Source organism: Perca fluviatilis, chromosome 11 (assembly GCF_010015445.1).
Source record: "Perca fluviatilis chromosome 11, GENO_Pfluv_1.0, whole genome shotgun sequence".
In the NCBI taxonomy this organism is placed as follows: Eukaryota; Metazoa; Chordata; class Actinopteri; order Perciformes; family Percidae; genus Perca; species Perca fluviatilis.
The window spans coordinates 1666366-1683286 of record NC_053122.1 but is presented as its reverse complement, the minus strand read 5'-3'; the positions used below and the strand labels follow the sequence as shown (position 1 = coordinate 1683286).

The 16921-nt window shown below is 40.0% G+C and overlaps 1 protein-coding gene and 1 gene segment (V, D, J or C); both read right to left on the bottom strand.

Moving 5' to 3' along the window:
* Positions 1-7545, bottom strand: LOC120568494 (the record flags this gene model as incomplete). The annotated part of the gene is made up of 4 exons (XM_039816053.1): positions 1-299; positions 502-676; positions 6785-6797; positions 7280-7545. Coding segments are annotated over 4 exons (753 nt in total), but the record flags the coding sequence as incomplete, so codon positions are not given.
* A 1718-nt stretch (positions 7546-9263) lies between these two features.
* On the bottom strand, positions 9264-16519 carry LOC120568493. The segment is given in 3 exon segments: positions 9264-9371; positions 16121-16326; positions 16436-16519. Coding segments are annotated over 3 exon segments (369 nt in total).
* Positions 16520-16921: the final 402 nt, after the last annotated feature.

The window sequence follows — 16921 nt, the reverse complement described above, 5'->3', positions numbered from 1 at the left end:
AGCACAGTAGTACACAGCAGAGTCAGTTACTTCAGCAGAGGAGATCTGCAGATCAATTTCATTTCTCTCATCATTCAGTTTAGCTTTCAGTCGAGGTTGAGGGGTTTTGCATCCTTTACTGAAGGTGGTTTTTGTATCAGTGATCAGGAGAAGGAACTTAGTAGCTGATCCAGGATCCTGTCGATACCACTGGAGATTATCAGCTTTAACTGAATAGGTACAGGACAGAGTAACACTACGGCCCTCTGATGAAAACATTTCAGCACTGCTGGCAGTAATATCATCTTCCATCGTGTTACCTAGTGAGGAAAACAACATGTTATCTAACATCTAACAGATCTACCATTTGAAAAACATCACACTTATTAGTGATAAAGTGATGACATCTAGATTTGTATTTTGGAATGTGTAACTTTGAATTCCATCTAAAATCTGAAGTGGATCTGTAAAACTTTGAAAATGTCTTTGTATTTCAGGATGTATAATCATAAACATACGTACCTATGAGAGTGAAGCAGAAGAGAATTACAGTGAGTGTTTCCATGTCTGCAGAGGTGAAATGCTGTTTTTGAAGGTTCAGGATGAAGAAGTTTTGTGAGTTGTTTGGTCTGATGTTCACAGCTGGAATCAAACAGTTCTCTGTGATGAAGCCACCTCTGCAGTCAGTAGGAGGAGACTCAGATGTTGAATTAGTTTCATTTATTCAAGTCTTCATCACAACTGTGTTTCATTAGTGAAAATAATCCAGACTGTCTCATGAAATACACTGAAGTTTAACAGTGTATGACTCCCTCTGGTGGATGTTGTGGAGTATTGTGTTGTCTTTGCTCCAGAGGTTTTGTACAGAGTTTTGGTGTTTCCTGTCACTGTGGGCCTCAGAGCACAGTAGTACACAGCAGAGTTAGAAAGTTTAGCTGAGGAGATCTGCAGATGAATTTTGGTTTTATTCTCAGTCGCTGAAACAAACAGTCCAGATTTTGTTGCATTTTGCGGATCCAAAGTGAAAGATGATGAACTCTGGTGGTTTTCCTGGATATTGTCTATACCAGAAGAAATAATCACTACTAGTTGCTTGTTTGGAGTATTTGTAGGACAGAGCAACAGAGCTGTATCTAAACTGTTCACGTCTTTCTCTACTGGAGTGAGTTCTTCACAGCTGATACCTGAAGGAAGAGATAACTCTGTTATTTCATTGTAAAACACATAATGAATGATTCACATTCAGATGATATTGGGATTAAACTTGTGCATAAACTTGTTCAAGCTGCATAATCTAACATACCTGTTAGAATGGAGAGAAACAGCAGAAAAAATACATAATGCTGCAGGGACAGCATGTTGAATAAAGGTAATGTTGATGGTTTGTGTATTGATCTCTGTTGAATATAGAAGTTCCTCTCTCTTCTATAGTTCAGTAACAGCTTAGCTCCTCCCTGAGTCTCTCAGTCTCATTGTAGCTCTGTATTTTCACTTCTCCTAGTTACACTTCTATGGTAAAGTGATTCTAGACTACATCATCAAAAATATTGAAGTTTAACAGTGTGTGTGTCCCTCTGGTGGATGTTGTGGAGTATTGTGTTGTCTTTGCTCCAAAGGTTTTGTACAGAGTTTGGGTGTTTCCTGTCACTGTGGGCCTCACAGCACAGTAGTACACAGCAGAGTCAGACAATTCAGCAGAGGAGATATTCATATGGATTATTTTGTCCTCCACTTCAATTATCAGTCCAGGGATTGGACTTTTCATTGTTGTTCCTGTTCCTAAATGAGAGATGATGAACTCTGGGGGTTTTCTTGGATATTGTCGATACCAGTAAAACTCATCACTACCAGTTGCTTGTTTGGAGTATCTGTAGGACAGAGTAACAGAGCTGCCTTCTAAACTGTTCTCTTCTTTCTCGACTGGAGTGAGTTCTTCACAGCTGACACCTAAAGGAAGAGATAACTATTATTTCATGTTGTAAAAGACTCAATAAATGAGTCACATTCAGATGTTACTGGAAACTTTTTCATGCTGCATAGTCTAACTTACCTGTTAGAATGGAAAGAAACATCAGAGAAAACACACAATGCTGCAGTGACAGCATGTTGTATAAAGGTAATGTTGATGGTTTGTGTAATGAACTCTCTTGAATATAGAAGTTCCTCTCTCTTCCATAGTTCACTAACAGCTCAGCTCCTCCCTGAATGTCTCTGTCTCCTCATAGCTCTGTATTTTCGCTTCTCACAGTTCCACTTTTTAAGATGTGATTCTAGACTAAATCATGAAAATTATTTAAGTTTAACAGTGTGTGACTCCCTCTGGTGGACAGTGTGGCTGCGCTAGGTGCAAGATAGGGCCCTCAGGTGGTGGATTAAAAGGAGGAACCTGATCACAGTGCTTAGATAACCTTAATCGTTTTTCTGGCTAAGATTAAGACAGTTTACACGGTAACATCAGATACATATACTTTACAGTGTTACTCCTCTTAGCTAGCTGTTGAGCTTACCTTGATTTATGTAGCTAAGCTAACTTTGTTAGCAGTATCTGCGCAGGGGCCTGTTGCACAAAAAGTAGAATGAAGAAATCCAGGATAACTGAAAAGCGCAGCTTGACTTAGTGTGATCCGTCACGTGCGCTTAATCGGTTGCACGTTTTCCCGAGCCAGGATGAGAAGGTGAAGCTATGTCAAGCCAGGTGTAGATAGCTGGGATAAGTGCACCGATAACGGCTTTCTTAAATAGTCCATGGTATCGATCACAGATTTACTGATGCAGAAATGGAGAAGGCATGGCGGCATCTGTTTCACCCGCTGAGCACCAGCTAATGGAAAGTTATGTGTTTTTATGTGCTAAATGTGCTGGTTTTACTGTAAAGTGTCTTTGAGTAGCCTGTAAAGCACTATATAAATAAAATGTATTATTATTTACTATGCCTCAAAAGTGAGCAGAGGGGTATGAAGAGGATTAAGTAAGTAAGTCAGTTTCTATTTATTTGTTGTCATAGTGTCTTGTGTTTGAACCATCATACAGTTGGTTTGTCATTGATGTGGATTTGCTGCTCATGTGAATCCTCCCACAGTGTTACATTAGCAGCTGTAACCACAGGGACTCTGATAAAACTGGAATAATCTGAATCCATCTGATATGAAGCTGTGGTTTGAATACCACTTCCCTCCTCTTTGAAGAGTAGTCAGATATCTGTGTTCAGGTTTTTGTACAGCCTCTTCTACACTTTGTATCACTGTGTTTCTAGAGCACAGTAGTAGAGACCTGTGTCTGCAAGGGTTAGTCTCTTTATGGTCAGTTCAGTTGAGTTCACTGATGTTATGGATTCATATCTTTGCTTATCTGGGATATGTTCAACACTACTAGCTTCTTTTGCTCCTTTCCAAAGTATGAACTGAGGTGCCTGAAGGTCTGAATGATGTTTGTACCAGTAAAGTAAGACATTGTTGTCATTAGTCTCATATTCACATCTTTGTGTGACAGATTCTCCTTCTCTTTTACTGACTTCATCTTCTACAGGAAAGATTTTGTCTCCAGTCATTATTCCTGAAAAAAGTAGAGAAAAAATGAAGTCATTAGACTAAAAGCTCACTCCTAAAGGAAGAGAAAACTCTGTTATTTCATGTTGTTAAAGACTTAATACATGATTAACATTCCGACGTTATTGGAATAAAACTGTTTCATGCTGTATAATCTAACATACCTGTTAGAATGGAAAGAAACATAAGAGAAAAACAATGCTGCAGTGACAGCATGTTGAATAAAGGTAATGTTGATGGTTTGTGTATTGATCTCTGTTGAATATAGAAGTTCCTCTCTCTTCTATAGTTCAGTAACAGCTCAGCTCCACCCTGAGACTCTCCATCTCCTCGTAGATCTGTATTTTCACTTTTCAGTTACTCTTCTAAGGTAAAGTGATTCTAGACTAAATCATGAAAAATATTGGAGTTTAACAGTGTGTGACTCCATCTGGTGGACATTGCGGCTGCACTGGGTGTAAAATAGGGTCCTCAGTTGGTCGATTAGAAGGAGGAACCTGATCACAGTGACAGGGCTCATTCACAGCCCTGGGTCATACCCTCTACTGATAACTTTACACCTAACACATTTTGTGCTTTTCTCCTTTCCTAGTGTGACTTCTCTTGCACATTGTCATCATTAAAAGTTTCAGCTGACATGGTTCCTGTTTTACAGCTGATGCGTATTAACTTTGTTCTCAAACGTATAAAAGGTGGTAACTGTTGTGAACCCGCTACGTCCCCTTGAATATTTCTCAACAAAAACATTGAAAGTCAACTGAGAAGTAATATTTCAACCATTGACTGTAAAATTAATGGACAGAGCATCCGGTTCGGTGAAGTGATGCAAATCGGAAGTGACTTAAGGCTCTGACACACCAACCCGACGGCCGGCCGTCGGCAGAAAAGGATGTCGGACTGATAAAGTCGGCTCCCTGAGGTCAAAAAGTGCCTAGGAACACACTGAAGCAATGCCGACCACAGCGTACGTTCTGCGTATTGGCGAACACGTAACACATCTCCATAACAGCAGGTGATGCTAAGCTGTATTGTCGCACAAAAAGAAAACCAGAAATGACAACAACGCGTCACGTGGGTCTGGCTTCTCCTGAATTTCGAAGCCGATTATAATGGCGGCTCATTTGGAATACGATCGGCGTATTTTACGAAAATAGTTCACCGAAATGTTTTTGTACAAAAACATTTTAAGCGAGAAATAGGCCATACATTTGCTGAATCTGTTTGTTTTTAATGGGCAAAAGGTCAATTTGAAAGATTTTCGTCTGATTTTGAGAGGAGCTCATCACACTCATCCCGCTGTTCGTCTCGGTTAGCACTCCACCAATCAGATTGGTCATTATGTCCAACTGCCCACTGGCCGATTCAACAAGTCAAATTGGCCCAAATTAAAGCCGACGGCTCCCTCCGACTGACAACGTCATGGAACACACATAACAGACTCGGAGTCACTGGCCTCGCCAGACTGTCCGATGGCCGATAATCGGGTTGGTGTGTCAGGGCCTTAACAGAGATTTTAGCCATCACTCCTCCGTGACCAGCCATAATCTGGGATCATTTTCTAGTTAAGTACCCTATGTAGTTATCATTATGGATTTCCAGTTATTTTGGGAGACTATTCACACTGATACAAGTAAATAAGAACATCATTAATTTAGTAAGAAAGTAATAATATCAAACAATGATAGGCTTATTGTGTATAAATATATTTGTTTCTCTTCATTTGAAAGTCTGGCCCCAGAGTGTCTGGCTGGAAACATTCTGGCCCTTGGAAAAATGTAATTGATGACCACTGCCTTATCCCATGAAATACAATTAGCCCCAAATCCCACCTTTCTAAAACATGGAATGTTAAAGTCCCATTCCACCCAATCAAACAGCTTCTCTGCATCTAGGGACAACAGTTCAGGCGTGTCAGTCTAAGACTTGTAATTTATGTCAAAAGTGCCAACGACGAGTGTGGAGAAGGAATGTCTATCTTCCATGAATCCAGTTTTGATCGGCTAACACAAGGAGAAAGAGGGCCTTCTCAAGGCGCGGCTATAACATTTTGCGACGAATTTTAATTTTAAACTGTGGCGAAAAACTGAAATACTAAATATTACACATAATACATGTAAACCAAAATAATTTCTATTAGAGTACAAGAAATTAAGAACATAAAAATAAAATCTATTACAGTGAAGTATAAACATCTCTTACTGTAGAGTATAAGAAATAGCCACTATTGCTACTCAGTATCTTCTGTGTTGACGATGGGGCCACATGGCCTAACCCTGCACACTGATTGCTAATTGAAGATTTGTGTGAAGGAGTGTCAAACAGGTGCTTCAGTCATTTCCTACTGATGAAGATAGTTTCTAATAGTTAGGAACAGATGGTTTCTGTTTGGTTACCATAGCTAATCAAGAAAAACTATAAATTCAAATATGGTGGAGTTGTTGGGGAAGCTTGTGTTTTCATGAAATTCTTAAGTTTTGAAAAACACAAGGTGAATTTTTCTTTGGTTTTGATGTCTGAAAATAATAACTACCACTGTTTTAAGAGTTGTATTTGTGTTTCAGTGACGTATTTGGGATGCAGAACATGTTGAACAATGGAAAGAGCTCATTGTGGCCTAATGGCCCACAGGGTATGAAGAGGATTTAGTAGGTAAGTCAGTTTCCATTTATTTGTTGTCATGGTGTCTTGGGTTTGAACCATCATACAGTTGGTTTGTCAATGATGCGGATTGCTGCTCATGTGAATCCTCCCACAGTGTTACATTAGCAGCTGTAACCACGGGGACTCTGATAAAACTGGCATAATCAGAATCCATCTGATATGAAGCTGTGGTTTGAATATCACTTCCCTCCTCTTTGAAGAGTAGTCAGATATCTGTGTTCAGGTTTTTGTACAGCCTCTTCTACACTTTGTATCACTGTGTTTCTAGAGCACAGTAGTAGAGACCCTGTGTCTGCCAGGGTTAGTGTCTTTATGGTCAGTTCAGTTGATTTCACTGTTGTTTGAGATTCATGTCGCCATCTGGGATAAATTCACTCTTAAAATCTCTTGCTCCTTTCCAGAGTATAAACTGAGGTGCGTGAATATCTGAATGATGTCTGTACCAGTGAAGGTAGATATTGTTGTCATTAGTCTCATAGTCACATCTGAGGGTAACAGATTCCCCTTCCGCTTTTACTAACTTTATCTGCTACAGGAGAGATTTTGTCTCCAGCTAATACTCCTGGAAAAAAGAGAGAAAATTAAGTCATTAGACTAACATTGTTCATGATGCTGAGAGGAGAAGACAGTGGGAAATGTCAACTGCACAATGGCACTCTGGTCAGAAACAGATCAACTCTTAGTTTTGAACTACAGTTTATCTTCATCTTTAGAAAATAATAAAAACATGTTGTTATTTATATCTTACCAATAAAAAGAGCAGCAATAATAATCCATAGCCGATGTTAAACATTCAGTCTGAGAATTGTTCTCTTCACAGCAGCACTTATTATTGACTGAATGGTTGAACACAGTGCAGAAGTAGTCCACCGCCTACTTGATAATGTCGCCCCTCTAGTGGATTTAAAATGTTGATTACAGCAGGTTGGAAAAATAAAGGCTTCCAGCAGCTTGTCAGTGTGTCAGCTTGTGTTTTTGTACAGAGACTGTGGGTTTGCTGTCACTGTGGGCCTCACAGCACAGTAGTACAGAGCAGAGTCTGTCACTGCAGCAGAGGAGATCTGAAGAACCATTTTGGTTTTATCCTCACTTACGAAACAGACAGTCCAGAGGTTGTATTTTGCATTATTTCTCCTGATTCCAGATGAGAGATGAGGAACTCTGGTGGCTTTCCCGAATATTGTCGATACCAGAAGAAATAATCAGCAGAACCTTTGGAGTATCTACAGGACAGAGTAACAGAGCTGCCTTCTAAACTGTTCTCTTCTTTCTGGACTGGAGTGAGTTCTTCACAGCTGACACCTAAAGGAAGAGATAACTCTGTTATTTCTTGTTGTACAATGCTCAAATGATTCACATGCAGATGTTATTGAAATATAAATTTGTCATGCTGCATAATCTAACTTACCTGTTAGAATGGAGAGAAACAGCAGATAAAACACACAATGCTGCAGTGACAGCATGTTGAATAAAGGTAATGTTGATGGTTTGTGTATTGATCTCTGTTGCATATAGAAGTTCCTCTCTCTTCTATAGTTCAGTAACAGCGCAGCTCCTCCCTGAGTCTCTCCATCTCCCTCGTAGCTCTGGATTTCTCTTTTCTCTGCTAAACATCTAAGGTAGACCTGTTAGAGTTGTGATTCACTCGGATCTTTAACCCGAGTCTTTAAATTGACTCACCGAATCACGAGTCTCTAGCATCATTAACCCGGTTCAGTTGAGTCCTACTACAATTCAATCTAACATGATAACAGCAGCACACACAAACCTCTTGCAACATTAGCTTCTACTATTCCTAGCCATCTTAGCTGCAAAAGCTTTATAACTTACAATTTCGTAGTTAACAGCAACTCCACAAGTCAACTCAAGCGCCTGAGTGAGCAGAGAGACAGTCCCGACCGCAGACTCAGAGCCGGAAGCTCGCAGACCGTGGGATTCACTCGAGAACTCACGAGCCCTCGATGACTCGTGAGTAGTTGGTGATTCATGAGTTGTTGGTGATTCATGAGTTGTTGATGACTCGTGAGTTCTCGCGGGAGTCAGTAAATCCCGCGAATCAACTGAATCAGCCGGCTACGTTGTCATGAGTGGATCTGATTCAGATGAGCGAGCAGCGAGCGAGTGCAGCTTCTCCTCGAGCTCAGGGTAATGCAAATCAACAACAAAAGTCATTCTTTCACTTCTTAAATAACATACAATGTTCTGCACGTAGCCTAGCTAGGCCTACTGTAGGTTTGGTGTATAAATGTAGTATGCTAAATGCAATTAGGTTGAGCAGACAGTCCGAAACATTACAAGCTCGACTCAGCTCGGCTCGCAGACAACTCATGAGTTGTCGACAACTCACGAGCCCTCGATGACTCATCTCGGCTCGCAGACAACTCATGAGTTGTCGACAACCCATTCTTTCACTTCTGAAATAACATACAATGTTCTGCACGTAGCCTAGCTAGGCCTACTGTAGGTTTGGTTTATAAATGTAGTAGATTAAAATTCAATTAGGCGAGCAGACAGTCCGAAACATTATAAGCTCCCTCGCGCCGACAACTCATGTTTTTTTTTTTTACTTCACAAAACTTTATTATTCAAATACAGATGCACATACACATTTAAAACATTAAATGCATACAGTGCATACATGCAAAAGGGGCGTAGGAATTTACATTGTAAATCATTGTAAATGTTCAGAGTCCAGATGGCTTTCTTATTTGTCATTCCTATTAAAGTTAAAAAATATAATTCCATGTCATTTTTAAATGAATATTCGGTTTTCTTTCAGACCATTTATATTTATGGACATTTTTTCAAATAAAATTAAAAGATTCTAAATGAAAACATGACATTTTATCCAAATCAAAAGCTCGCCTTTGGATGTAGCATACAATACTGACTCAAGTGATTCAAGTGACTCCGCACAACCCGGATCAGTTTAGTGAGTGACTCAGAATAACCTGAATCCTAAAAGGAATCGAGTTTGCCAGGCCTAATCTAAGGTAAAGTGTTTCTAGACTAGATGATGAAAAAGATTGAAGTTTAACAGTGTGTAACTCCCTCTGGTGGACGTTGTGGAGTATTGTGTTATCTTTGTTCTAAAGGTTTTGTGTACAGAGACTGTGGGTTTCCTGTCACTGTGGGCCTCACAGCACAGTAGTACACAGCAGAGTCAGACACTGCAGCAGAGGAGATCTGGAGAATCATTTTGGTTTTATCCTCACTCACTGAAACAGACAGTCCAGTTTGTTTTATTTTCCGTTCCAAAGTGAATGATAATGAACTCTGGTGGTTTTCCTGGATATTGTCGATACCAGAAGAAATAATCATTGTTATCAGCTTGTTTGGAGTATCTGTAGGACAGAGTAACAGAGCTGCTTTCTAAACTGTTCTTTTCTCTTCAGCTGGAGTGAGTTCTTTCACAGCTGACTCCTAAAAGGAAGAGATAACTCTGTTATTTCATGTTGTAAGTGTTAAAGGAGACTAAATACATTATTCACATTCAAATGTTATTAGAATAAAACTTTTCATGATGCATAATATAACATACCTGTTAGAATGTAAAGAAAGATCAGAGAAAACACACAATGCTGCAGTGACAGTATGTTGAATAAAGGTAATGTTGATAGTTTGTGTATTGATCTCTGTTGAATATAGACGTTCCTCTCTCTTCTATAGTTCAGTAACAGCTCAGTTCCTCCCCTGAGTCTCTCTGTCTCCTCGTAGCTCTGTATTTTCACTTCTCTCAGTTACACTACTAAGGTAAAGGGATTCTAGACTACATCATATTGAAGTTTGGGGGCCTGTTGGGGGTTTAAAATATTGTAAGATTATCCTTGTTTGGTTTGTACCCAACGTTTCTGTACAGAGTTTTGGGGTTTCCTGTCACTGTGGGCCTCAGAGCACAGTAGTACACAGCAGAGTCAGACAGCTGAAGCTTCTGGATCTTCAGAGGAACTGACTTACCTTTGATTGTAGCATCAATTCTCTCTTGCTCTTTAGAATTATCAGTTTTTACAGAGAAACGTTGCAACATCATCTTTGGGTAATCATTTTCTTCTTGTTTGTACCAAAACAAAGTGGGACTTGGATCAGTTGTCTCAAATGTACAGCCAAGAGTAACTGTCTCTCCTTCAGTAGTAATGAAATCTTCTGTTGACTGGGTCACACTGTCTTCTCCTTTACACTCTGGGGAAGAAGAGAGAACATGCAGATGAAGAGATTAATTAAAAAATATGATTGATTAAAGGAGAACAATCAGTAGTTTAAATAGTTACCTAGCCAGAGAGTCAGAATCAGGATGTTAGTCAGCCGTTTCATGTCTGCAGTGAGAGGGGGGAGAGAGAGGAAGAGTATTGATACTCTGATGGATCTGGGCCTTCACATCATTGGTCCTTTCTCGTTGTCATCTGTTGAGGAACTCTTAACAATTTGTGATTGTCCTGAAGTTTAACAGTGTGTGACTCCCCTCTAGTGTATGTTGGTGAGTATTGTGTTGTCTTTGCTCCAAAGGTTTTTGTACAGAGTTTTGGTGTTTCCTGTCACTGTGGGCTTCACAGCACAGTAGTACACAGCAGAGTCAGAAACCTTAGCTGAGGAGATCTGCAGATCTATTTTGGTTTTATCGTCACTGCGCACTCACTGAGCGACAGTCCAGAGTTTGCAGCATTTTGTGTTCCCACAAGAAAGATGAGAAACTCTGGTGGTTTTCCTGGATATTGTCGATACCAGTAGAAATAATCAGTACCAGGCGCTTTGTTTGGAGTATCTGTAGGACAGAGTAACAGAGCTGCCTTTTAAACTGTTCTTTCTGTCTCTACTGGAGTGAGTTCTTCACAGCTGATACCTAGAGGAAGAGATAACTGTTATTTCATGAAAAAATGATTCACATTCAGATACTCAGAAACTTGTTCATGCTGTATAATCTAACATACCTGTTAGAATGGAGAGAATCATCAGAGAAAACACACAATGCTGCACTGACAGCATGTTGAATAAAGGTAATGTTGATGGTTTGTGTATTGATCTCTGAATATAGAAGTTCCTCTCTCTTCTATAGTTCAGTAACAGCTCAGTTCCTCCCTGAGTCTCCGTAAAGTGATTCTAGACTACATGATGAAAAATATCAAAGTTTATCAGTGTGTGACTCCCTCTGGTGGATGTTGTGGAGTATTGTGTTTAGATTAGATTTAGCTTTCTTGTCATTGTGCAGAGTACAAGGAAAAGACAACGAAATCCAGTTTGCGTCTAACCAGAAGTGCAAAAAGCAGAAAAGTGCAATGTGATATACAAAGTATAGACAACTGTCGCACAGACAGGACAAGAAATATATTGCAGTGTTTAAAGAGCAGAATAAATATGGCTATGTAATATGAACAGTGTATGTACACATATGTGCAATGTAGTAGCAGTGACACTATAACAGTAATATGAATAATATAGCTATATGCAATGTATGAGCAGAATATATAATAAGAAAAACAGAATAAATATGGATATTCTGAATGCACCATATAGACAGATATGTACAGTATGTACAGCTATGTGCAGTGTGGTAACATTATAGGAGTAGTAAGAATAAGTATATATGTGCAGGATGAATAGTATGAAGAGCAGTAGAATATGGCTATGTATAGATGTAATTACAGTATGTACATTTGTAAATAAATAAATAGAACAGTATGGGTGGGGTAGGTAGTGCAAATTGTCCGGGGGTGCTTAGTAGGTTCAATTGTCACCGGGATAACCCGCAGTGTGTACTTGACTCCTCTGGTGGATGTTGTGGACTATTGTGTTGTCTTTGCCGCAAAGTTTTTGTACAGAGTTTTGGTGTTTCCTGTCACTGTGGGCCTCAGAGCACAGTAGTACACAGCAGAGTCAGACAGCTGAAGCTTCTGGATCTTCAGAGGAACTGATCTTAACTTGGAATTGTGTAGATGAAAAAATCTCCTTGAACTCGCTCTGGTGTGTTCCCTTCATCCCCTTGAATGCGATCAGAATGAATTTGGGGCTGTTGTTTCCATCCTTCCTGTACCAGAAGAGATAATCATTAGTTGTACTGCTGTCATATTGACAGCCAAGTGTTACTGCCTCTCCTTCAGTAGCAGTCACATCTCCTTCTGGTTGCAGCACGTTGTCTTTTTGTGCTCCGCATTCTGTAAAACAGCAACAAACAGAATCAGTGTGCTGTTAAAGAATCATATCAATGTTGGATTGATATCAAAGAAACAGAGTTGTGTTCATACCAAGGCTCATAGCAGCCAGCAACACTGAGATGAACAGAGGCTTCATATCTGCAGTGTGGAGTAACTCTGAGCTACAGCAAGGATAAAGAAGGCTGTGATCTCTCTGTTTAGTCTTCATCAACACTAAGGTGGTGGATTAGAAGGAAGAACCTGATCACAGCCCTGGGTTATTCCCCCTACTGGCAACTTTACAACTAACACATGTTGTGCCTCTCTCCTTTTCTTACTTTGCAATTCCTTAAAGGGGTGATAGAATGATTATATAGGGTATTTCACACTGTTCCTTATGGTCTCCTAAGGGGGTATGTAACATTAGTTGGGCTGTAAATGGCCCGGTTGATATTTTATTGGCCCTTATGCATCCCTGTGTTTTGGCCCCATTTGTAACAAGAGCTTTTCTTCCAAATATGGTATGGTCATGAATATTTAGATGAGCTGCGCGCTGCTTGGTTGAGCCTTAGCCCCGCATTACCAACACATAGAGACGCCGCTGATTGGTTGAGCGACTTCGCCATACACACGCATTAGAGGTCGTTTGCTGATTGGTTGAGCGGAATCCCCAATACACAGACATTAGAAACGTGACAGAATCTAATATTCCAGACACTGCAATGTTTCCTTACCAAATTCAACTTCTGAGACTTTTTTTGCGCAGAAATCAACTATATAAAGCTCAAATATGGGCCATTTTACGAAAATGGATGGTTAATTGCAAATTTGGTAAAAGTGTGTCGGAGTTCAGCTGCCTGTGTTGCTGCCTCACGCCTGGCCCGCCTTCCTCCACAGACCCGGCTTGCTGTGAGCGCATTGAGCTCCGAACGCTGCTGCAGCCCACAGCACCTCATACCCGGCAAAGTCACCGTTTGGGCTGGTGGATCTACAGAACGCCGCTGCCCTGACATAGCTCCAGGGCCTGCATCTCCTCTCTTCCTGCTAGCTAAATGGCCCGTGTGTGAGAGCGCGGTCAGCGAGCTTGTTACACCAGCAATTTCTTACCAAATGTTACACACATGTCACGCCACTTAGCTATACAACATATAACTATATGTTTTATAAAGCTGCGACTGTCCCTGCAATCCTATGTGTACAGATTGCGGCTAGTTAGCTTCATTTTTGGTCGTAATTTGAGTATATTTACAGTTTGAATTTCGTCACGCCACTTATACAACATCTAACTAAATGTTTTATAAAGCTAACAACGGTGTCCGATTTCAAGTTAATGAATATTTGTGAATTCCAGAGGAATTCTAAGAGGAGGCTAGCTAGCTCTCATTGAGAGAGCTCCATCCAGCCGCAGGCCCTATCAATGAGACTCATGGACAAGCGGCTTTATTTTCCCAATGGTTTGTTTAAATAACTCAACACATTATAATTACACACATTATAAGATTAACTAGAATCTGTGTTAAGAGAATGCTGGCGTAACAGCTCGCTGACCGGTCACGTCTCACATACACCGGGCTTATTTAGCTAGCTAGCAGGAAGAGGGGAGTTGCAGGCCCTGAGCTCTGTCAGAGCAGCGGCGTGCGGTAGTAGTCCACCAGCCCAAACGGTGACTTTGCGCGGGTATGAGGTGCTGTGGGCTGCAGCAGACGTGCCGAGCTCAATCGGGCTCACGGCAAGCCGGGGTCTGTGGAGGAAGGCAGGCCGGCGCGAGGCAGCAACACAGGCAGCACCAGCTCTTGAAGTCCGCACACAGTCGGACAAAATTTGCAATTAGACATCAATTTTCGTAAAACGGCCCATATTTGACCTCTAAGTAGTTGATTTTCGTATAAAAAATTCTCAGAAGTGAATTTAATGGTAAAATAGCATATGAACAATGTATACATTTTCTGAGATCTGCGACGACCTAGATTCAGAAGACTAACTGATCTCAGGTCAGTTGTGAGCCTATGTAAATGTTGGGGTGTGACCGTTCTCTTAATACACCCACCTGGCTGTGACAAAAAGTTTCGGTTTTGGGAGGTTGACGTCAACTTCCAGCTTTGTTGGGATTCGCCCATTTTCAGCGGCAGTTTCAAAATATGAAATTTTCATAGTAAAGGGGTGTCAATGGGATTTTGAGCTTATATGTATGTCCTATTTACCCACTGAACTGTCGTTATTCAACTATGACAGGGTAAAATCGGTTTTGCATTCTATCACCCCTTTAACTTTGTGTTTCGAGAGGCGTCCTCTAGCTCACCCAGTAAGAGCGTTCACCCCCACCCCTTTCATGTCTATCCATTCTCACTTGAAATAAAGGGGAAAAGCCCCCAAAAAATAATCTTAAAAAAAAGGTTGTGTTTCGAGGCCTAAACTAGTAGTAAATTAGAATAAATAATTAACTCTGACTCTGCACTCTAATGCTTTTATAATGTTTTATGTCTAAATGACATAAAAAGATAAATGTAAAAGAAGAACAAAAACAATGATATTGTGTCAGTCTGTCACAAATAGGTCCTAGAGTTCTAGGGTTAGTAGTAAAGTTAGTCACTTACTTTATGGATCAATAATCTGTAAATGCATGTGTGAAAGAGAAAATAAATGTTTGAATAAACATACCTTTATCTCAGGTTCAAAACACACCAACTGAATCACATAGAGTCAGAAATCTTTTTCTTTTTTTAAATGAAGGGAGTAACTTTACGTTGCCCAGCGGTTTTGCTGCTATAATGTCAGCAGATTGCAGCACGTAGCCATTTACTTTATAAGTCAATTGGTCATCTCATTTTAGGTGAACATCAACTTATGAATTAAGGAGGGAACCCAAGGAAGCCACAACAATAGACGTTAATGGCCATCATAGCACCTCTGTTAATGAAATGATTGAGCCATGACGTACTTTGTGACGCTACTATTAAATGAAGTTTGAAGCTATTGCATATCCATTTTTAATGTTTGACCAGCATGTTTTTCATATTGCAATCCATTTTTTGTTGGCCACCACATAGTTTTTATATGTAAACAGAATTATCTTCATTTCCAACTGCCACTCAGTCACATAACTTCACTTCTTCATGCTTCTCTGTGGTCTGTCAGGTTGGGATATAGTGGATCTGGGTAATGATGCATTCATGAAATATCTTTAAAGTCAAAAGGCTCAAGTCCAAGTGAAGTCATGAGTCATTGGTGTTGAAGTCCAAGTGGAGTTGCAAGTCTTTTCTTCTCGAGTAGTGTCTAAAGTCATTACATTTGTGACTGAAGTCTGCACCTCTGGTTAAAGGACTCTAAACATTTACATCAACATTTAGCATATTTAAATGATTGTCATGAGTCTCAAAGATTGTATTGGAGAAGACAACAGGAATTCTGTTAAGTAACACTTATCGACAATGAAAAATAAAAACTGTAGAGAAAAATAACTTTCTTGTGAAGTTCTTCTGTCTAAACAACAGTTAAGATTCACAACAACAATGAACTGGATTACATCTTTTTCATGAAGTTGTAAGCACAAATAATCAGTGTAAACAATGAATTATGGCAATTATGGCAATTATTCAGTGATTTATGTTCTCAGTGTCCACTTGATTGCACTATTGTTAAATAAAAGGAGGAGCTGAAGTGTGTATGTGTTCAGTGAGGAGCTGTCAGGTTTTTGTACAGAGACTGTGGGTTTGCTGTCACTGTGGGCTTCACAGCACAGTAGTACAGAGCAGAGTCTGACACTGCAGCAGAGGAGAGCCGAAGAACCATTTTGGTTTTATCCTCACTTACAGAAACAGACAGTCCAGACTTTGTTTCATCTTGCGTTACAGAGTGAAAGATGAGAAAATCTGGTGGTTTTCCTGGATAATGTCGATACCAGAAGAAATAATCATCATATTTAGCTTGTTTGGAGTATCTGTAGGACAGAGTAACAGAGCTGCCTTCTAAACTTTTCTTTTCTGTCTCAACTGGAGTGAGTTCATCACAGCTGACACCTAAAGGCAGAGATAATTCTGTTATTACATGTAAAAACAGACTCAATTAATGATTCACATTCAGATGTTATTGGAATAAAACTTTTTCAAGCTGCATAATCTAACCTACCTGTGAGGATGGAGAGAAGCATCAGATAAAACACACAATGCTGCAGTGACAGCATGTTGAATAAAGGTAATGTTGATGGTTTGTGTATTGATCTCTGTTGAATATAGAATTTCCTCTCTCTTCTATAGTTCAGTAACAGCTCAGCTCCTCCCTGACTCTCTCCATAAAGTGATTCTGCATCATGAAAATTTTTGAAGTTTAACAGTGTGTGACTCCCTCTGGTGGATGTTGTGGAGTATTGTGTTGTCTTTGCTCCTAAGATTTTTGTACAGAGTTTTGGTGTTTCCTGTCAATGTGGGCCTCACAGCACAGTAGTACACAGCAGAGTCAGACAGCTGAAGCTTCTGGATCTTCAGAGGAACTGACTTTTCCTTGATTGTAGCATCAAATCTGTCTCGCTCTTTAGAATCATCAGTTTTTACACGTCGCAGCAGCATCTTTGGGTAATCATTTTCTTCTTGTTTGTACCAGAATAAATAGGGATAT